Source organism: Heterodontus francisci, chromosome 5 (genome assembly GCF_036365525.1).
Source record: "Heterodontus francisci isolate sHetFra1 chromosome 5, sHetFra1.hap1, whole genome shotgun sequence".
NCBI classification, from domain to species: domain Eukaryota; kingdom Metazoa; phylum Chordata; class Chondrichthyes; order Heterodontiformes; family Heterodontidae; genus Heterodontus; species Heterodontus francisci.
This window is the reverse complement of record NC_090375.1, coordinates 10,294,038-10,317,531: the sequence shown is the minus strand read 5'-3', so window position 1 is coordinate 10,317,531 and position 23,494 is coordinate 10,294,038. Positions and strand designations below refer to the sequence as shown.

At 44.7% G+C, this 23,494-nt stretch overlaps 1 protein-coding gene across 4 annotated transcripts in view; it reads left to right on the top strand.

The window, feature by feature from the left end:
• Positions 1 to 23,494, top strand: part of osbpl1a (oxysterol binding protein-like 1A) — a 308,693-nt gene that overhangs the window by 23,775 nt on the left and 261,424 nt on the right. For all 4 annotated transcript variants that reach the window (XM_068031100.1, XM_068031099.1, XM_068031098.1 and 1 more), the window contains exons 5-8: positions 1,654 to 1,765; positions 11,460 to 11,545; positions 14,840 to 14,984; positions 17,883 to 17,950. In XM_068031100.1, coding sequence (XP_067887201.1) covers positions 1,654 to 1,765; positions 11,460 to 11,545; positions 14,840 to 14,984; positions 17,883 to 17,950 — 411 coding nt within the window. The remainder of the gene's footprint in view (positions 1 to 1,653; positions 1,766 to 11,459; positions 11,546 to 14,839; positions 14,985 to 17,882; positions 17,951 to 23,494) is intronic.

Genomic DNA, 23,494 nt, shown 5'->3' with positions numbered 1-23,494 from the left:
CCCCTCAGGATCTTATACATTTCAATCGAGTCGCCTCATACTCTCCTAAATTCCAGCAGATACAAGCCTAGCCTGTCCAATCTTTCCTCGTAAGATAGCCCGCCCATTCCATGTATCAGTCTAGTAAACCTTCTTTGAACTGCTTCCGATGCATTTACAACCTTTCTTAAATAAGGAGACCAGTACTGTACACAGTACTCCAGATGTGGTCTCACCAATAGCTGAAGCATAACCTCCCTACTTTTCAATTTACCTCACGATAAACGTTAACATTCTATTAGCTTTCCTAATTACTTGCTGTACCTGCATACTAACCTTTTGCGATTCATGCACTAGGACACCCAGATCCCTCTGCATCTCAGAGCTCTGCACAGCGCCATTCACGACTCATCAGAGACTGAAGCAGCCCACGTCCAGATGCAGCAAGACCTGGACAACATCCAGGCTTGGGCTGATAAGTGGCAAGTAACATTCACACCACACAAGTGCCAGGCAATGACTATCTCCAACAGGAGAGAATCTAACCATCTCACCTTGACATTCAATGGCATTACCATCGCTGAATCCCCCACTATCAACATCTTGGGGGGGCGGCTACCATTGACCAGAAACTGAACTGGACCAGCTACATAAATACTGTGGCTACAGGTGCAGGTCAGAGGCTGGGAATTCTGCACCAAGTAACTCACCACCTGACTCCCAAAGCCTGTCCACCATCTACAAGGTGCAAATCAGGAGTGTGATGGAATACTCTCCACTTGTCTGGATGGGTGCAGCTCCAACAACACTCAAGAAGCTCGACACCAATCAGGGTGAAGTAGCCTACTTGATTGGCACCCCATCTGCAAACATTCACTCCCTCCACCACCGATGCGCAGTGGCAGCAGTGTGTACCATCTGCAAGATGCACTGCAACAACTCACCGAGGCTCCTTTGACAGCATGTTCGAAACCTGCGACCTCTACCACCCAGAAGGACAAGGCCAGCAGACGCATAAGAACACCACCACCTGCAAGTTCCCCTCCAAGACACACACCATCCTGACTTGGAACTATATCGCCATTCCTTCACTGTCACTGGGTCAAAATCCTGGAACTCCCTTCCTAACAGCACTGTGGATGTACCTACCACACATGGACTGCAGCGGTTCAAGAAGGCAGCTCACCAACACCTTCTCAAGGGCAATTCGGAATGAGCAATAAATGCTGGTCTAGCCAGCGACGCCCACATCCCATGAACGAATAATAAAAAAAATTCCCATTTTAATTGTTCCACCATTGGTGGCCATGCCTTCACTTGTCTAGACCCCAACCTCTGGAATTCCATCCCTACACCTCTCTAACTCGCTTTCCTCCTTTTAAGGATATTCTTAAAACCTACATCTTTGACCAAGCTTTTGGTTATGTGTCCCTAATATCTCCTTATGTGGCTCGATAACAAATACCGTTTGCTAATGCTTGGGCCGTTTTTAACTAGGTTAAAAGCGCTATATAAATGCAAATTGTTGTTGTTAGCTCTTTCAAAGGGTCAACCTGGGCATGATGGGCTGAATGGCCTCCACTGCTGATATGATTCTATGATAACAAGAGTTAGGTGCTAGATCAGTCTTGAGTCCATGGTGTATATGCTCTGAGGAGATGTTCTATTTTACAGGAGCTGGTTATGCTGTTGTTGCAGTATGATGCTGATGCTGCTGTTATCAATGGAGGTGGACGAACACCAAGAGCTGTAACTCAAGATCAAGAGATTCGATGCATGCTTGAAGGTAGAAAGAAGTATGATGAAAGACTTGCATTGATGTAATGCCTTTCAAAACCTCAGAACATCCCAAAGCACATTGCAGCCAATGAAGTACTTTTTGAAGTGTAGGCAGTGTTGTAATGTGGGAAACACAGCAGCTAATTTGTGCACAGCAAGCTCCCACAAACAACAACGTGATAACGACCAGATAATCTGTAAGTGATAAGTTGAGGGATAAATATTGGTCGGACACCAGGGAGAACTCCCCTACTCTTCTTTGCAACAGTGCCATGGAATCTTTTACATCCACCTAAGAAGGCAGATGGGGCCTGAGTTTAATGTCTGATCCAAAAGATGGCGCCTCTGACAGTGCAGCACTCCCTCAGTACTCCACTGGAGTGTCAGTCTAGATTATGGGCTCAAGCACTGGTATTTGAACCCACAACCTTCTGCCTCCAAGCTGAGATCCACTGAGCCAAGGTTGACACTAAGTTGACTTGATGGTTATAAGTAATAAAAAAAATTGCTTGATGTTGGTGGTGTTCAAAAGATTCAAATAAATTAAGTACATGAATTAAAATGTGGCTGATGAAACTTGGGGGGTGGGGAAAGAAACAGTGAAGATACTTTTCTCTAGAATAGAGAAGACTGAGGGTTGACCAGATAGAGGTCTTTTAAGATAATGAAAGGGTTTGATTGGCTAGAAAAGATGTCTCCACTTGGGGGAGACCAGAACTAGGGGATCATCAATATAAGACAGTCACTGATAAATCCAACAGAGAATTCAGGAGCAACTTCTTTACCCAGAGAGTGGTGAGAATGTGGAACTCAACCACAGGGAGCGGTTGAGGCTAATAGTATAAATCTATTTAAGGGGAAGCTGGATAAGTACATGAGGGAGAAAGGAATAGGAATATTGGACCGTAGGAGTAGGCCATCCGGCTCTTCGAGTCTGCTCTGTCAGTTGATAAGATCATGGCTGATCTGGTTGGGGTCTGATCTCTACTTTCCTGCCTGCTCCGCATAACCCTTGACTCCCTTGTGGATCAAAAATCTGTCAGCCTTGAATATATTCAATGACCCAGCCTCCACTGCTCTCTGGGGAAGAGAATTCCACAGCATATACAACACTTTAAGAAGAAATATTTTTCCTTGTTTCCGTCCACTCTATCAAGTCCCCTCAGGATCTTGTATGTTTCAACAAGATCACCTCTCATTCTTCTGAACTCCAATGGGTACAGGCCCAACCTGTTCAACCTTTCCTCATCAGATAAGCCCTTCATCCCCAGAATTAGTTGAGTGAACCTTCTCTGAATTGCCTCCAATGCAATTATATCCTTTTTTCAAATAAGGACGCCAACATTGCGCACAGTACTCCGCATGTGGTCTCACAAAGGTCCTGTACAACTGCAGTAAAACTTCCCTACTTTTATACTCTATTCCCCTTGCAATAAATGCCAACATTCCATTTGCCTTCCACTTGCAGTACCTGCATACTAACTTTTTGTGATTCCTGTACCAGAACACCCAGATTCCTCTATCATCGAGTTCTGCAATCTCTCTCCATTTAAATAGTATACAGCTTTTCTATTCTTCCTGTCAAAGTGGACAAGTTCACATTTTCCCACATTATACTTGATCTGCCAAGTTTTTGCCTATTCACTGAACCAATCTATAATCCTTTTGCAGACTTAGGGCGGCGCAGTGGTTAGCACCGCAGCCTCACAGCTCCAGCGACCCGGGTTCAATTCTGGGTACTGCCTGTGTGGAGTTTGCAAGTTCTCCCTGTGTCTGCGTGGGTTTCCTCCGGGTACTCCGGTTTCCTCCCACATGCCAAAGACTTGCAGGTTGATAGGTAAATTGGCTATTAGCAATTGTCCCTAGTATAGGTAGGTGGTAGGGAAATATAGGGACAGCTGGGGATGTGGTAAGAATATGGAATTAGTGTAGGATTAGTATAAATGGGTGGTTGATGGTCGGCACAGACTCGGTGGGCCGAAGGGCCTGTTTCAGTGCTGTATCTCTCTCTAAACTCTCTCTCTCTCTCTAAACTCTTAACCTCTTCTTGACAACTTACTTTCCTTCCTATCTTAGTCTCATTGGCAAATTTAGCTACCATACATTTTGGTCCCTTCATCCAAGTCATTGATCCAGCTTGTAAATATTTGAGGCCCCAACACTGATCCTTGTGGTACTCCACTAGTTACACCTTGCCAACCCTAAAAGGACCCATTTATCCCTACCCTCTGCTTCTTGTTAGCTAACCACTCCTTTTATCCAGGCTAATATGTTACCCCATGTGCTCTTGTGGAGAGCCTTTTGGGAATCTAAGTACGCCAGATCTTCAGGTTCCCCTTTATCCACCTTGCTTGTTACATCCTCAACTAATTCTAATAACTTAAACATTATTTCCCGTTCACAAAACCACATTGACTCTGTCTGATCCCATTATGATTTTCGAAGTATCCTGCCACAATCTCCTTAATAATGGATTCTAGTAATTTCCCTATCACAGGTGTTCGGCTAACTGGCCTATAGTTTCCTTCTTTCTGTATCCCTCCTCTCTTGAGTAAAGGTGTTAGATTTGTTATTTTCTAATCTGCTGGGACCCTTCCAGAATCTAAGGAGTTTTGGAAGATTGTAACCAAAGCCTTTACTATCTCTGCAGCCACTTCTTTTAACATCCTAGGATATGGGACATCTCGTCCTGGGGGTTTGTCAGCTTCTCGGTCTAATAGTTTTCCCAGCACCTTTCTCTGATTGTTTTAAGGTCCTCCCTTCCTTTCGCCTCTTGATTTGCAAGCTCATTCGGAAAGCCAGTGCAGACATGATGGGCCGAATGGCTTCCTTCTGCACTTTAACAATTTTGTGATCTTTGGGAAGTTTTCTAAGCATTCTACAGTGCAAACACGCAAAATACCTGTTCAACGCCTCCGCCATTTACTTGTTTTCCTTTATCAATTCCCCAGGCTCCCTCTCCAGAGCAGGGTTCTCCGACATTTTTACGTGTGGGGGGTCGCATTACAATTTTTGTTTTACGTAGGGCTGGTGAGACAATTTTGGAAAGATAAAGGCATTAAAAATTTATCTATCTTTAGTCAAAACAACAATTGTACATTTTTATGAAGAAACTTTAAATATGAAGATTAATTTATTGACTTAGTTTCTCTTCACTATGTTGGACACTGATTTAGTGAAAAAACTGGCTTTTCTTTGCTTGCACAAGTCAATGTTTGCCTGCACATTAGTTGTAGTAATGCAAAATATTCTGGTTAGATGTCATACTGTCAGGAGTGATCTAGATCGCTCTTGCTCGCACTCGCGATCTCTGTGCTCTCGCTCTCACACGTCCCGACTTGTGATGTTTTTAAAATGTCGGTCTGAAAGAAGACGACAAAGGGATAAATCTCCTCTCCAGTCACGGATCCCTGGTGAGGATGAGGAACAGCCTTGGGTACAGTTTACAGCTCTCCAGTGCAATCACATCCTTCCTATAGTGTGGTGCTCAGAACTGTACACAGTACTCCAGCTGTGGCCTAACCTAGCGTTTTTATGCAGCTCCATAAATCATAACCCCCTGCTCTTATATTCTATCCCTCGGCTAATAAAGGCAAGTATCCCATATGCTTTCCTAACCACCTTATCTACCTGTACTGCTGCTTCAGTGATCTGTGGACAAGTACACCAAGGTCCCTGTGACCCTCTACTTCCTAGGGTCCTACCATCCATTGTATATTCCCTTGCCTTGTTAGTCCTCCCAAAATGCATCAGCTCAAGATTAAATTCCATTTGCCACTGCTCCGCCCATCTTACCAGCCCATCTATATCGTCCTGTAATCTAAGGCTTTCCTCCTCGCTATTTACGACACCACCAATTTTCATGTCGTGTGAATTTACTGATTACATTCTATATACACGTCTAAATCATTAATGTACACTACAAACAGCAAGGGCCCAGCACCGATCCCTGTGGTACACCACTGGTCACAGGCTTCCACTTGCAAAAACAACCCTCGACCATCACCCTCTGTTTCCTGCCACTAAGCCAGTTTCGGATCCAGTTTGCTAAATTACCCTGGATCCCATAGGCTCTTACCTTTTTAACCAATCTCCCATGCGGGACCTTATCAAAAGCCTTACTGAAATCCATGTATACTACATCAACTGCCTTGCCCTCATCGATACATCTAGTCAGCTCCTCGAAAAATTCAATCAGGTTTGTTAGACACGATCTCCCCCTGACAAAGCCATGCTGACTATCCCTGATTAACCCCTGCCTTTCCAAGTGGACATTAATCCTGTCCCTCCAGAATTTTTTCAAATAGTTTCCCAACCACTGATAGACTCACCGGCCTGTAATTACCTGGTTTGTCCCTGCTACCCTTCTTGAATAATGGTACCACATTTGCTGTCCTCCAGTCCTCTGGTACCTCTCCTGTGGCCAGAGAGGATTTGAAAATTTGTGTCACAGCCCCTGCTATCTCCTCCCTTGCCTCACATAACAACCTGGGATACATCTCATCTGAGCCTGGCGATTTATCCACTTTCAAGCCCGCTAATACTTTCAATGCTAATTTGTTCAACTATATCACAGTCCCCCTCCCTGATCTCTACACCTACATCATCCTTCTCCATAGAGAGCACAGATGAAAAATAATCATTTAAAACCTCACCTATGTCCTCCGGCTCCACACACAGATTGCCACTTTGTTCCCTAATGGGGCTTACTCTTTCCCTGGTTATTCTCTTGCCTTTAATATACTCAAAAAATGCTTTGGGATTTTCCTTCATCTTGCCCGCCAGTGTTTTTTCCTGTCCCCTTTTCGCTCTCCTAATTACTTTAAGTAACCCCCCCCCCCCTTACACTTTCTATATCCTCTAGTGCCTCTGCTGTTTTCAGTGCTTTGAATCTGCCATAAGCCTCTTTTTGTTTTCCTGATCCAATCCTCTATATCGCTTGACATCCAGGATTCCCTGGACTTGTTGGCCCTACCCTTCACCTTTACAGGAACATGTTGGCCCTGAACTTTCACTATTTCCTTTTTGAATGACTCCCACCGGTCTGATGTAAACTTTCCGACAAGTAGCTGCTCCCAGTCCACTTTGCCAGATCCTGTTTTATCATATTGAAATCGGCCTTCCCCCAATTCAGTATTTTTATCTCCGGTCCATCTTTGTCCTTTTCCAAAACAACCTTAAATCTCTCATTTCTGGCTTTTGGCTTTAGCATTTCTATATACTTGGGTTATGTGCTAAATCCTCTCTCTTTGTAAACATCTCCCCAAGTCAAAACAACCCCTGATGGCTGATTATCCAGTAAGTCTTGTTTACAAGCCAAATCCAGCAACCTCCTGGTGACTTTATTTAAAAAAAAATCAGCCTCTCTTCTTTGAATCCAGATGAATTAATGTCCATAATTCAACTAGAAGTCCTTTAAAACATATTTTACAAAAAAAAAGTACTCTCAAACAAAGCTCATACTATCTGGATTTGGCTTGTAAGACTGGCTAACTGAATCTGATTTTTCCCAATGTAAAGGACAAGAGAGAGGATTTAGCACATAACCCAAGTATATCGAAATGCAGAAGCCAAAAGCTGAAAATCTGAAATAAAAAGAGAAAATGCTGGAAATGCTCAGCAGGTCTGGCAGCATCTGTGGAGAGAGAAACAGAGTTAATGGTTAAGGTCTGTGTCCTTTCATCAGAGCTGGAAGAAGTTAGAGATGTAACAGATTTTAAACAAGTACAGAAACGGGGAAAGGGGGAGGGGAGGAAAGATCAGAAGGGTAGGTCTGTGATGGGGTGGAAGGCGGGAGAGATTAAATGAGAAAGAAGATGGCAATGGGATTAATAAAGAAACACAAGATGGGTCTCGTGGAGGAAATAGCAGAATAATTATCAATAGCTGCCATCCGAGAAGAAAAAAAGCACGAAAAAATACCCAAGAAAATAAATTTGGCAGAGGTTGTGGTCTGAAATTGTTGATCTCAACGTCGAGTCTGGAAGGCTGTAAAGTGCCCGGTTAAAAGATGAGGCACTGTTCTTCAAGCTAACGTTGAGCTTCATTGGAACAGTGTAGGAGGCCGAGGACAGAGAGGTCAGAGTGGGAGCAAAGTAGAGAATTGAAATGGCAGGCGACAGTGTTCCGACTGAAGCGGGAACAATGCACTGTCAATTCAGTCCCATCACTCCACAGGCCACCGAATATTTGTAATATTTTCCCACCCAACCAGAAAACAGCTACTCTAGTAACCCCCAGAATAAAACGGACTAAACCAGGTATCTTTAGACAACAACAAATTAACGATTTATTAAAACTAAATCTTAAACACAATTAAATAAACCTATGTCTAAAGACCTTATAACTTATTTTAAGCTAACTCCCCCATTCACACGCATACTTTCAAAACTAATAGTCAACTGGTTTTAAAAGCGGTGTTTTTAAAAATTAGCTGTTTCTTAATAAATAAATAAGAAAGACTTTGTGGGTTACGTTCCTGGTTGATGAGGTGTCCAGTTTAGAACAATCAGATGCCACTTGAAGGCTTCACATGGATTTGATGAAACAGTCCTTCAGTAGATCGACATTCAAAACGCTTCGGCTGCAGCAGGCATCAAACAGTTCTCTCAACGATGAGCACAGCAATAGGTCAGGTTGAATTTTAAAACTGACAGTCTTTCAGTCGAAACTTTACTTCAGCAATACAAATGGTCTCTTTTTTTTAAAAAAAAAGGCTTTTTTTCCTCCTTGGGCAATTAACTAGGCCTGTAGCTCCTTGTAGAATTTTTGCTGAGAGCAATAGACAACTCATCTCTTCAGCACGCTTCGCTGGAGAGTGTCTCAAAACTGGTTTGAGCCAGTTTTTACTCGGTTAAGTGGAAACATTATACCATGTGACTTCTCTCTCTCTCCTGCTGTCACCTAGGTAACAAAATGCAGCTGGCACACTGTGCCTTAGAAATCCAAAAGCTTCTCTCCCTGTCTTAAAGGTACGCTGTTTCTAACTGAGTTTTAAAGGCATGCTGTTTTTCTCCTCGGATTAAATAAATATGGTTCCATGACAACAAGAAGTTCAGGGTCACACTTGCGGACTGAACGCAGGTGTTCTGCAAAGTGGACGCCCATTCTGCCTTTGGTCTCCCCAATGTAGAGGAGATCACATTGTGAACAACTAATACAGTATACTAAATTGAAAGTTTTTCTTAAAATCCATTCATGGGATGTGGGCGTCACTGGCCAGGTCAGCATTTATTGCCCATCCCTAATTGCCCTTGAGAAGGTGGTGGTGAGCTGCCTTCTTAAACTGCTGCAGTCCATTTGGGGTAGGTATACCCACAGTGCTGTTAGGAAATGAGTTCCAGGATTTTGACCCAGCGACAGTGAAGGAATGGCGATATAGTTCCAGGTCAGGATGGTGTGTGACTTGGAGGGGAACTTACAGGTGGTGGTGTTCCCATGCATTTTCTGCCCTTGTCCTTCTAGTTGGGTGGCAGGTTTGGAAGGTGCTGTCTAAAGAGCCTTGGTGCATTGCTGCAGTGCATCTTGTAGATGGTACACACTGCTGCCACTGTGCATCGGTGGTGGAGGGAGTGAATGTTTGTAGATGGGGTGCCAATCAAACGGGCTGCTTTGTTCTGGATGGTGTCTAACTCCTTGCGTGTTGTGTCCTGACTTGTGCCTTGCAAATGGTGGACAGGCTTTGGGGAGTCAGGAGGTGAGTTACTCACCTCAGGATTCCTAGTCTCTGACCTGCTCTTATAGCCACGGTATTTATATGGCTACTCCAGTTCAGTTTCAGGTCAATGGTAGCCCCTAGGATGTTGATAGTGGGGGATTCAGCGATGGTAATGCCGTTGAATGTCAAGGGGAGATGGTTAGATTCTCTCTTGTTGGAGATGGTCAATGCCTGGCACTTGTGTGGCGCAAATGTTACTTGCCACTTATCAGCCCAAGCCTGGATATTGTCCAGGTCTTGCTGCATTTCTACATGGACTGCTTCAGTATCTGAGGAGTCACAAATGGTGCTGAACATTGTACAATCATCAGCGAACATCCCCATTTCTGACCTTATGATTGAAGCAAGGTCATTGATGAAGCAGCTGAAGATAGTTGGGCCTAGGACACTATCCTGCTCGGGCTCCTTGATGCCATACTCTGTCAAATGCTGCCTTGATGTCAAGGGCGGTCACTCTCACCTCACCTCTTGAGTTCAGCTCTTTTTTTGTCCATGTTTGAACCAAGGCTGTAATGAGGTCAAGAGCTGAGTGGCCCTGGCGGAACCCAAACTGAGCATCACTGAGCAGGTTATTGCTAAGCAAGTGCTGCTTGATGGCACTGTTGATGACAACTTCCATCACTTGACTGATGATTGAGAGTAGGCTGATGGGACGGTAATTGGCTGGGTTGGACTTGTCCTGCTTTTTGTGTACAGGACATACCTGGGCAATTTTCCACATTGCAGGGTAGATGCCAGTGTTGTAGCTGTACTGGAACAGCTTGGCTAGGGGCACGGCAAGTTCTGGAGCACAGGTCTTCAGTACTATTGCCGGAATATTGTCAGGGCCCATAGCTTTTGCAGTATCCAGTGCCTTCAGTTGTTTCTTGATATCACGTGGAGTGAATCGAATTGGCTGAAGTTTGGCATCTGTGATGCTGGGGACTTCAGGAGGAGGCCGAGATGGATCTTCAACTTGGCACTTCTGGCTGAAGATTGTTGTAAATGCTTCAGCTTTACCTTTCGCACTGATGTGCGGGGCTCCCCCATCATTGAGGATGGGGATATTTGTGGAGCCACCTCCTCCAGTTAGTTCTTTAATTGTTCACCACCATTCACGGCTGGATGTGGCAGGACTGCAGAGCTTAGATCTGATCCGTTGGTTATGGGATCGCTTAGCTCTGTCTATCGCATGCTGCTTATGCAGTTTGGCATGCAGGTAGTCCTGTGTTGTAGCTTCACCAGGTTGACACCTCATGTTGAGGTATGCCTGGTGCTGCTCCTGGCATGCCCTCCTGCACTCTTCATTGAACCAGGGTTGGTCTCCTGGCTTGATGGTAATGGTAGAGTGGGGGATAAGTACAAGTAAATCGCCGTTTCGCTTGGGAGGTGGGAAAGGATGATGTAAAAGGGCAGGTGTTGCATCTCTTTTGCTTGCATGAGAAGGTGCTGTGGATTCTTGAACTGTAGTGCAGTCGTGGGTTATGGGGAACAGGCTGGAAAGTGGAGTTGAGGTAGATGATCAGCCATGATCCGACTGAATGGTGGAGTAGGCACGAGGGGCTAAATGGCCTGCTCCTATTTATGCCCTTATGGAAGGGGAAGGAATATTGGGGGTGATGGAGGAGCGATTTCGAGGTGTCGGGAAATGCATAGTTTTTCTCAGCAGGATTTTCACTCATGAACTGAAACTTGATGAATGGAAGATGGCAGTGCAAAAAATATAAACTTGAGGCAAGAACAGAAATTGAAGAAAACTTTCTCTTCTCTCGCTGTACACTTCAATCTCCCTGCTGGATACAACTGAGCAGTGAATATATAGATGTATAATGCTATAATATGTTTAGTGCTGCCCTTAATTCTGCTTGAAAATGAGCTGCATGCATGTTGGGGTATGGAAGGCATTGCAGGTTATCAGGAGAAATAGAGGCACAATTGCCATTGTATGGGGAGCAATCTGGCTTGTTTTCTGTTCTGTAAATTCAATGTCTTTTTTTTTAAACAGCTGCTGAAATGACTCAACAGAGGAAATTAGAACAACTGTTGTTGACGGCTGCAGGGGAAGGAGATGTGGCAGGAATAACTGCGTTGGTGAGCTCTGTCAGATTGACTAAGTCATCGACAAGAATGATTTGACTTTTCAATGGATTGGTTTTTTTTTTGTGTTTTATTCAGAAATCTGGAGGAGTGGGGCAAATAGAAAAAAAAAATCATATGGCAATGGAGGAGGCCATTCAGCCCATTGTGCCTGTGCTGGCTCCTTGAAAAAGCTATCCAATTAACTGATTCCTGGGATGAAGGGGTTTGTCTTATGAGGAAAGCTTGAGCTTGGGCCTATACTTATTGGAGTTTAGAAGAGTGAAAGGTGATCTTATTGAAACCTATACGATTCTGAGGGGACTTGACAGAGAAGATGTTGGCAGGATGTTTCCCTTCTTGGGGGAATCGAGAACGAGGGGGCACAGTTTCAGAATAAGGGGTCTCCCATTTAAGATTGAGATGAGGAATTTCTCCTCTCTTAGAGGGTCGTTAAACTTTGGAATTCTCTTCCCCTGAGAGCAGCGGAGGCTGAGTCATTAAATATATTCACGGCTGAGTTAGACAGAATTTAAGATCAACAAGGGAGTCGAGGGTTATGAGGGACAGGCAGGAAAGTGGAGTTGAGGCCACAATCAGATCAACCATGATCTTATTGAATGGCGTTGTAGGTTCAAGGGGCTGAATGGCCTACTGCTCCTCCTATTTCTTATGTTTCTTCATACCTCTGCAAATGTTTTCCTTTTCAAGTATTTATCCAATTCCCCTTTTGAATGTTACTATTGAATCTGCTTCCACCGCCCTTTCAGGCAACGCGTTCCAGATCATCATAACTCAGTGTTTAAAAAAAAAAAATTCTCATCTCCCCTCGAGTTCTTTGCCAGCTATCTCAAATCTGTCTCCTCTGGTTACTGACCCTCCTGCCGGTGGAAATAGAGTAAATACGGAGAAACTATCAAAACCCTTCATGATTTTGAACACATCTATCAAATCTCTCCTGAACCTTCTCTGCTTTAAGGTCTCTCCTAACGTTCAATAAATAGAATTTCTATTTATTGCTAAAATAGCCAGAATAAAAGCATTGAAGTAGATTTGTGTCACTTTTTGTATGATAGAAAGATCTGCGCATTTTAAAAGTTGAATCCAATGGGAGCTTTTTAAATGTTAGTATTCCCCATCTATCCCCAGTTCCTTTGGAAGAATACAGTAGAAGGAAGTATAAATTCCAAGTACAATGCTAAAGGGGGTGCAGAAGCAGAGGGACCTGGGTGCAGATGTGCATAAGTCATTGAAGGTGGCAGGACAGGTTGAGAGAGTGGTTAATGAAGCATACAGTATCCTGGACTTTATTAATAGGGACATAGAGAACAAGAGCAAGGAAGTTATAAAAACAAGAAATGCTGGAACCACTCAGCAGGTCTGGCAGCATCTGTGGAAAGAGAAGCAGAGTTAACGTTTCGGGTCAGTGACCCTTCTTTGGAAGGAAGTTATGTTGAACTTGTATAAGACACTAGTTCAGCCTCAGCTGGAGTATTCAGTTCAGTTCTGAGCACCTCACTCGGGGAAAGACGTGAGGGCATTGGAGAGAGTACAGAAAAGATTCACGAGAATGGTTCCAGGGATGAGGAATTTCAGTTGTGAAGATAGATTGGAGAAGTTTGTTTGTGGTATATATTAATGATTTGGACTGAAATGTGGGAGGTTTAATTGGGAAATTTGCTGATGACACAAAAATTGGCCGTGTAGTTGATAGTGAAGAGGATAGCTGTAGACTCCAGAATGATATCAATGGTTTGGTCGAGTGGGCGGAAAAGTAGCAAATGGAATTCAATCCGGAGAAGTGGGAGGTAATGCATTTGGGAAGGGCAAATAAAGTGAGGGAATAGACCATAAACGGGAGGATATTGAGAGGAGTAGAAGGACTGAGAGACCTGGGAGTGCAGGTCCACAGGTCTCTGAAGGTGGCAGGACAGAAAGATAGAGAGGTGAAGGCGGCAAATGGAATGCTTTCCTTTATTGGCCGAGGTATAGAATACAGAAGCAGAGATGTGATGCTGGAACTGTATAAAACTCTGGTTAGGCCACAGCTGGAGTATTGCGTACAGTGTTGGTCACCACATTACAGAAAGGACATGATTGCTCTGGAGAGAGTACAGAGGAGATTTACAAGAATGTTGCCAGGGCTCGAAAGTTGCAGCTATGAGGAAAGATTGGATAGGCTCGGGTTGTTTTCCCTTGAACAGAGGAGGCTGAAGGGTGACTTAATTGAGGTATACAAAATTTTGAGGGGCATAGATACACAGGAAGGACCAGTTTCCCCTAACGGGGAGGTCCATTACCAGGGGACACAAATTTAAGGTGATTGGTAGAAGGATTAGAGGAGACATGAGGAAAAACCTTTTCACCCAGAGGGTGGTGGGTGTCTGGAATTCACTGCCAGGAATAGTGGTGGAGGCAGAAACCCTCCGTTCTTTTAAAAGGTACCTGGACATGTACCTGGAGTGCTGTAACCTGCAAGGCTACGGACCAGGTGCTTGAACGTGGGATTAGATTGGGCGGCTAATTTATTTTTCCAGCTGGCATGGACATGAAGGGCTGAATGGCCTCCTTCAGTGCTGTAATTGTTCTATGGACTGTTTTCCTTGGAGAAGAGAAGGCTGAGAGGTGATTTGATAGAGGTATTCAAAATCATGAGGGGTCTGGACAGAGTAGATAGAGAGAAACCGTTCCCACTCGTGAAAAGATCGAGAAAGGGCACAGATTTAAAGTATTTGGTAAGAGAAGCAAAAGTGACATGAGGGAAAACTTTTTCACACGGCGAGTGGTTAAGGTCTGGAATGCACTGCCTGAGAACATGGTGGAGGCAGGTTCAATTGAAACATTCAAAGGGGAATTAGATAGTTATATGTGCAGGGTTATGGGGAGAAGGTGGGGGAACAGAACGGAGTGTATTGCTCTTTTGGAGAGTTGGTGCGGACAGGATGGGCCGAATGGCCGCCTCCTGCACTGTAACGATTCTGTCTCAACTCCTGGACATATCCCTGGAGGTGTTGTCACGTCCCCATCCTTCCAGTGCTCCACCTTCCCACGGCCAACCAGAACGTGAATAGACTGATATTACCCAATGAAACGACTCTTTATATTTGGCCACCAGCCTTTTTTGCCCCATGTCCAATATATTTTTATAACTAAAACAGTTTAAAATTCTTTTTTTAATGACAGGTCCAAAAGAGTGCACCTCTGACGCTGTTCACTAGATTTTTGGGTGAATCACGGATATTCTGTAAACCAAGAATTTTAATGACTGCTTCTGGTGTCGAAATTTAACTGAAGCTTAAATATTTTCAGCTGAACAAGTCAAATCCACCTAATGTTAACTGCGTTGACAAGTTGGGAAATACGCCATTGCACTGTGCAGCTTATCGGGGACAGAAACAAGGTGCTATCAAACTTCTAAAGTGTGGCGCTGATCCCAGTATCAAGAACAACAACAGTAAGTAGTGGCTGAAAATGAAGGTCAGAAATAGGAGTGGGAGGAGGCCATTCGGCCCTTTGAGCCTGCTCCACCATTCAATAAGATCGTGGCTGATCATCTACCTCATCACCTTCCCGCACTATCCGCATATCCCTTTTAATTCCCTTCATTTCCAAAAACCTATCGATCTCTGTCTGGAATATTCTCAATGACTGAGCATCCACTGCTGTCTGGGGTAGGGATTTCCAAAAGTTCACAATCCTCAGAGGAAAAAAAAGTCTCCCCATCTCCGTCCTAAATGGTTGATCCATTATTCTGACCCCATGTTCTAGATTTCCCAGCCAGGGGTAACAGCCTCTCAGTATATGCTTCAATTAGATAACTTCTCATTCTTCTGAACTCCAGGGAATATCGGCCGAGTCTACTCGATCTCTCCTCATAGGACAATCCCATCACCCCAAGAACTAGTCTAGGGAACCTTTGTTGCACTCCCTTTCTTCAATATTAACTTCAAAATAACGAATGCTGCGGATGTTTGCGAATGGAATGCATTGCGAAAATGAATTAGTAATGTTAAGTTGTAATTGTGCCAGTGCTTGATAAATTTATAATTAATTTTTTTTTTCAATTCAGTTCATTCCTATGTTATGATCTGCAGTGCGTTGCCTGAATGAATTTTCTTCCACCGACCAATTGTAACTTTTCAAAAAAGGTTCAGATACAGAAGTTATAAAAGTTTTTGGCACAAAGCTCATTCGGCCCATTGTATTTGTGCCAGGTAGGAAAAAGCGATCCAGCCCATTCCCACCTTTCAGCTCTCGGTCCGTAGCCCTGTAGGTTACAGCACCTCAAGTTCATATCCAAGTACCTTTTTTAAATGCCATGACCCAACAGGCAGTGAGTTCCAGATCCCCACCACCCTCGGTGAAAAAAATTATTCCTCAGCACCCTGCTAATCCTTCTACCAATTACTTTAAACCTATGCCCCTTGGTTATTGACCTCTCTGCTAATGGAAATAGGTCCTTCCTATCCACTCTATCTAGGCTCCTCATAATTTTATACACCTCAATTAAATCTCCCCTCAGAGGGATCTGGGTGTACTCGTGCATGAATGGCAAAAGGTGCAGCCAGTAATTAGGAAAGCTAATAGAATGTTAGCATTTAATGCAAGGGGAATTAACGACAAAAGTAGGGAGGTTATGCTACAGTTATACAGGGCATTGGTGAGACCACACCTGGAGTACTGTGTACAGTATTGGTCATCTTATTTAAGGAAGGATGTAAATGCGTTGGAAGTAGTTCAGAGAAGGTTTACTAGACTAATACCTGGAATGAGCGGGTTGTCTTACGAGGAAAGATTGGACAGACTAGGCTTGTATCACCTGGAATTTAGAAGAGTAAGAGATGTCTTGATTGAAACATATAAGATCATAAGAGGTCTTGACAGGGTGGATGTGGACAGAATGTTTCCCCTTGTACCTTTTTAAATGCCATGACCCAACCCTTTCAGGCAGTGAGTTCCAGATGTAGGAGAATCTCGAAGTAGGGGTCACTGTTTAAAAATAAAGGGTCGCCCATTTAAGACAGATGAGAATTTTTTTTCTCTGAGGTGCGGGGGTCTTTGGAATGCTCTTCCTCCAAAAGGCAGTGGAAGCAGAGTCTTTGAATATTTTTCAGGTAGAGGTAGATAAATTCTTGATAAACAAGGAGGTGAAAGGTTATTGGGGGTAGGTGGGAATGTGGAGTTGAGGTTACAATCAGATCAGCCATGATCTTGTGGAGCAGGCTCGAGGGGCCGAGTGGAGCAGGCTCGAGGGGCCGAGTGACCTACTCCTGCTCCTAATTTGTATGCTGCTCTGTCCAAAGAATATAACTCCAGCCGATCCATTTTTTCCTTAAAGCTAAAATTCTCCATTCCTGGCAAAATCCTCGTAAATCTCCTCTGTATCCTCTCCAGCGTGATCACATCCTTCCTGTAATGCGGTGACCAGAACTGTACACAGTTCTCTAGCTGTGATCTAATTAGTCTTTTATGAAGTTCTAGCATAACCTCCCTGCTCTTGTATTCTATGCCTCGGTTAGTAAAGAAAAGTATGCCTTCTTAATGACCTTATCTACCTATGCTGATAGCTTCAGGAATTTGTGGACATGCACTCCAAGGTCTCTCTCTTCCTTGATACTTCCCAGTATAGGACCTGAGGTTGTGAAAGGCAGGACAGAAATGCAAGTCATTCATTTTCTTTCCTTGATTATGAAGGGAATTAACAGCATTGCTGTGGCTAGTTTGGGGGAATTGGAATCAGCACTGTAGTCTGGTTTTCTACTTATCCTGTGGCTGATATTTTATTCATTATATTTGAACAATATAAGAAGCGAATGATCAACCTCACCAAAGTAGATCCTGTTTCAAGACCTGATCTCACTAAGCTCAAACCATACATTTTCCTGATCAGTTTCATCAATCTGTGATAGGACATGACATATTTTTGCACTGTTTATTGCATATATTTCAAATGTGTTCAGCGACAAAAAGGATTATTTCCTACAGAATTACATTGAATTTTACAGCACAGAAATAGGTCAATTCGGCCCATTGGTCCATTCCACAGGCTCCACACGAGCCTCCTCCCAGCCTACTTCAACTCGCCCTATCACCATATCCTTCTATTTCTTTCTCCCTCATGTGTTGATCTAGCTCCACCTTAAATGTATCTATGCCAGTCACCTCAGTCACATGTGGTAGCAAGTTCCATATTCTCACCATCTCTACATAGAGATCCTCCTGAACTCTTGGGATTTGGTATATTTATGGATCCTCAGTTTTGGACTCTGGCCTGACACAGTCATTCTAATTTGATGCACCAGTGATCTACAGCTCCAGAATCCTCTAATCATTGCTGTATTTTCTTCAACAGACCAAGTGCCCCTTGATCTGGCTCGTGGCACAGAAATCAAACAAATACTTGGTGGAAAATCAAGCAAGGTTTGTCTGTCCATCCCGCAAATCCTTTTGAAGCATCTGTTTTTGTTCCTATAAATCTCTCAATTATTGTCTGACTGTCAGTCTGAGGATATTAAAGCTGAGTTTGACCCCAGTTTTATTCCAGGAAAACGCCATTTTGAAATTCTGCTTGAAGGCATGGACTTGGTATTGAAAATATCATCGTGGCAATGTGCAAATTTGATCGAGTGTAAACCGAACAACTTGCTCTCAGTCTGATGGTCTAGAAGGGTGTGGGTGCTGCTTCACTATGACTTCAGCACTTTTTTTTTTGTTTCATAGGATGTGGGCATCGCTGGCAAGACCAGCATTTATTGCCCATCCCTAATTTGCCCTCGACAACTGAGTGTCTTGCTAGGCCATTACAGAGGGCAATTTAGAGTCAGCCACTTTGCTGTGGGTCTGGAGTCACATGTAGGCCAGACGAGGTAAAGATGGCAGATTTCCTTCCCTAAAGGACGTTCGTGAACCAGATGGGTTTTTATGACAATTGATAGTTTCGTGGCACCATTACTGACCAGCTTTCAATTCCCTATTTTAATAAAATAATTGAATTTATTAATTGCTGTTGTGGGATTTAAGCCTTAGCCTGGGCCTTTGGATTGCTGCTTCAGTGACATCGCTGTTACGCCACCGTCTCCCCTGATAATTTCTAGTGCAGTGCCGAGGGAGCGCTGCGCCGTCGGAGGGTCAGTGCCGAGGGAGCGCTGCGCCGTCGGAGGGTCAGTGCTGAGGGAGCGCTGCGCCGTCGGAGGGTCAGTGCCGAGGGAGCGCTGCGCCGTCGGAGGGTCAGTGCCGAGGGAGCGCTGCGCCGTCGGAGGGTCAGTGCCGAGGGAGCGCTGCGCCGTCGGAGGGTCAGTGCCGAGGGAGCGCTGCGCCGTCGGAGCTGCCATTTTTCGGATGAGACATTAAATCCCATCTGCCCTCTTGGGTGGACGTTCGAAATCCCACAGCACTTCTGACAAAGGGCAGGGGAGTTCTCCCCAGTGTCCTGACCAATATTTATCCTTCAGTCAAAATCAGTAAAACAGATTATCTGATCATTATCACACTGCTGTTTGTGGGAGCTTACTGTGGGAGCTCAGGGACACGGCTGATGTCCCTGACTCCTTCATGTGCAGGAAGTGTGTCCAGCTGCAGCTCTTGTTAGACCGCATGACGGCTCTGGAGCTGCGGATGGACTCATTTTGGAGCATCCGCGATGCTGAGGAGGTCGTGGATAGCATGTTTAGCGAATTGGTCACACCGCAGATTAGGATTGCTGAGGGAGAAAGGGAATGGGTGACCAAAAGGCAGAGAAAGAGCAGGAAGGCAGCGCAGGTGTCCCCTGCAGTCATCTCCCTCCACAACAGGTATACCGTTTTGGATACTGTTGAGGGAGATGGCTCACCAGGGGAAGGCAGCAGTAGCCAGGTTCATGGCACCGTGGCTGGCTCTGCTGTTCAGAAGGGCGGGAAAAAGAGTGGAAGGGCTATAGTCATAGGGGACTCGATTGTAAGGGGAGTAGATAGGCGGTTCTGTGGTCGAAAACGAGACTCCCGAATGGTATGTTGCCTCCCAGGTGCACGGGTCAGGGATGTCTCAGATCGGCTGCAGAACATTCTGAAGGGGGAGGGTGAACAGCTAGTTGTCGTTGTGCACATAGGCACTAATGATATAGGTAAAAAACGGGATGAGGTCCTACAAGCAGAATTTAGGGAGTTAGGAGCCAAGTTAAAAAGTAGGACCTCAGAGGTAGTAATCTCAGGATTGCTACCAGTGCCACGTGATAGTCAGAGTAGAAATGAAAGAATAGTCAGGATGAATGCGTGGCTTGAGAGATGGTGCAGGAGGGAGGGGTTCAGATTTTTGGGACATTGGGACCGGTTCTGGGGGAGGTGGGACTATTACAAATTGGACGGTCTACACCTGGGCCGGACTGGAACCAATGTCCTTGGGGGCGCTTTTGCTAACGCTGTTGGGGAGGGTTTAAACTAATGTGGCAGGGGGATGGGAACCAAATGAGGAGGTCAGTGGACAGTAAGGAGGTAGTAACGAAAGCCTGTAAGGAACTAGATAATGAAGTCAGCGTGACTAAGGGGAAGAGCAGGCAGGGAGCAGATGATGAAAGCAAAGGGACTGGTGGTCTGAGGTGCATTTGTTTTAATGCAAGAAGTGTAGTAGGTAAGGCAGATGAACTTCGGGCTTGGATTAGTACCTGGGAGTATGATATTGCTATTACTGAGACTTGGTTAAGGGAAGGGCATGATTGGCAACTAAATATCCCAGGATACCGATGCTTCAGGCGGGATAGAGAGGGAGGTAAAAGGGGTGGAGGAGTTGCATTACTGGTCAAAGTGGATATCACAGCTGTGCTGAAGGAAGGCACTATGGAGGACTCGAGCTGTGAGGCAATATGGGCAGAACTCAGAAATAGGAAGGGTGCGGTAACAATGTTGGGGCTGTACTACAGGCCTCCCAACAGCGAGCGTGAGATAGAGGTACAAATATGTAAACAGATTATGGAAAGCTGTAGGAGCAACAGGGTGGTGGTGATAGGAGATTTTAATTTTCCCAACATTGACTGGGATTCACTTAATGTTAGAGGTCTAGATGGAGCAGAATTTGTAAGGAGGCATCCAGGAGGGTTTTCTAGAGCAGTATGTATATAGTCCAACTCGGGAAGGGGCCATACTGGACCTGGTGTTGTGAAATGAGCCGGGCCAGGTGGTTGACGTTTCAGTAGGGGACTACTTTGGGAATAGTGATCACAATTCCGTAAGTTTTAGAATACTCATGGACAAAGACGAGAGTGGTCCTAAAGGAAGAGTGCTAAATTGGGGGAAGGCCAACTATACCAAAATTCGGCAGGAGCTGGGGAATGTAGATTGGGAGCAGCTGTTTGAAGGGAAATCCAGATTTGATATGTGGGAGGCTTTTAAAGAGAGGTTGATTAGCGTGCAGGAGAGACATGTTCCTGTGAAAATGAGGGGTAGAAATGGCAAGATTAGGGAACCATGGATGATAGGTGAAATTGTGAGACTAGCTAAGAGGAAAAAGGAAGCATACATAAGGTCTAGGCGGCTGAAGAAAGACGAAGCTTTGAAAGAATATCGGAATTGTAGGCACAATCTGAAACGAGGAATTAAGAGGGCTAAAAGGGGTCATGAAATATCTTTAGCAAACAGGGTTAAGGAAAATCCCAAAGCCTTTTATTCATATATAAGGAGCAAGAGGGTAACTAGAGAAAGGATTGGCCCACTCAAGGACAAAGGAGGAAAGTTATGCGTGGAGTCAGAGAAAATGGGTGAGATTCTAAACGAGTACTTTGCATTGGTATTCACCGAGGAGAGGGACATGACGGATGTTGAGGTGAGGGACAGATGTTTGATTACTCTAGGTCAAGTCGGCATAAGGAGGGAGGAAGTGTTGGGTATTCTAAAAGGCATTAAGGTGGACAAGTCCCCAGGTCCGGATGAAATCTATCCCAGGTTACTGTGGGAAGCGAGAGAGGAAATAATTGGGGCCTTAACAGATATCTTTGCAACATCCTTAAACACGGGTGAGGTCCCGGAGGACTGGAGAATTGCTAATGTTGTCCCCTTGTTTAAGAAGGGTAGCAGGGATAATCCAGGTAATTATAGACCGGTGAGCCTGACGTCAGTGGTAGGGAAGCTGCTGGAGAAGATACTGAGGGATAGGATCTATTCCCATCTGGAAGAAAATGGGCTTATCAGTGATAGGCAACATGGTTTTGTGCAGGGAAGGTCATGTCTTACCAACTTAATAGAATTCTTTGAGGAAGTGACAAAGTTGATTGATGAGGGAAGGGCTGTAGATGTCGTATACATGGACTTCAGTAAGGCGTTTGATAAGGTTCCCCATGGTAGGCTGATGGAGAAAGTGAAGGCGCATGGGGTCCAAGGTGTACTAGCTAGATGGATAAAGAACTGGCTGGGCAACAGGAGACAGAGAGTAGCAGTGGAAGGGAGTTTCTCAAAATGGAGACGTGTGACCAGTGGTGTTCCACAGGGATCCGTGCTGGGACCACTGTTGTTTGTGATGTACATAAATGATTTGGAGGAAAGTATAGGTGGTCTGATTAGCAAGTTTGCAGACGACACTAAGATTGCTGGAGTAGCAGATAGTGAAGGGGACTGTCAGAGAATACAGCAGAATGTAGATCGACTGGAGAGTTGGGCAGAGAAATGGCAGATGGAGTTCAATCAGGGCAAATGCGAGGTGATGCATTTTGGAAGATGCAATTCAAGAGTGAACTATACAGTAAATGGAAAAGTCCTGGGGAAAATTGATGTACAGAGAGATTTGGGTGTTCAGGTCCATTGTTCCCTGAAGGTGGCAACGCAGGTCAATAGAGTGGGCAAGAAGGCATACGGCATGCTTTCCTTCATCGGACGGGGTATTGAGTATAAGGGTTGGCAGGTCAAGTTACAGTTGTATAGGACTTTGGTTGGGCCACATTTGGAATACTGCGTGCAGTTCTGGTCGCCACATTACCAAAAGGATGTGGATGCTTTGGAGAGGGTGCAGAGGAGGTTCACCAGGATGTTGCCTGGTATGGAGGGCGCTAGCTATGAAGAGAGGTTGAGTAGATTAGGATTATTTTCATTAGAAAGACGGAGGTTGAGGGGGGACCTGATTTGAGGTGTACAAAATCATGAGAGGTATAGACAGGGTGGATAGCAAGAAGCTTTTTCCCAGAGTGGGGGATTCAATTACTAGGGGTCACGAGTTCAAAGTGAAAGGGGAAAAGTTTAGGGGGTATATGTGTGGAAATTTCTTTACGCAGAGGGTGGTGGGTGCATGGAACGCTTTGCCAGCGGAGGTGGTAGACGCGGGTACGATAGCGTCTTTTAAGATGTATCTAGACAGATACATGAATGGGCAGGAAGTAAAGAGATACAGACCCTTAAAAAATAGGTGACAGGTTTAGATAGAGGATCTGGATCGGCGTAGGCTTGGAGGGCCGAAGGGCCTGTTCCTGTGCTGTAATTTTCTTTGTTCTTTGTGTGCACATTTGTCTGCTGCGTTTCCTACATTCCAACAGTGACCACTCTGCAAAAGTCCCTCATTGGCTGTAAAGCGCTTTGGAACATCCTGAAGTGGTGAAAGACGCTATAGAAATGCAAGTCTTTATTTTTTTGTTTGTTTTTGTTTTTTTCTCTCTCTCCTCACTCCCTCTGTCTTTCATCTAATCACACATGGATATATTGCCCAGTGACTTTGAAATAGTGGCCATGCGATCTTTTACATCCACCTGTGAAGGCAGATCGGACCTTGATTTAATGTCTCATCCAAAAGACAGATTTTGGCAGAACACTGCAATGTGAGAACAATTTTGGAATGGGTTACTTGTTTTTAAAATTTGCTTGTGGGATGTGGGTATCACTGGCAAAGGCAGTATTTATTGCCAGTCACTGATCGCCCTTGAGAAGGTGGTGATGAGTCACTGTCTTGAACACAACTGAGTGGCTTGTTAGGCCATTTCAGAGGGCGTGTAAGAGTTAACCACATTGCTGTGGGTCC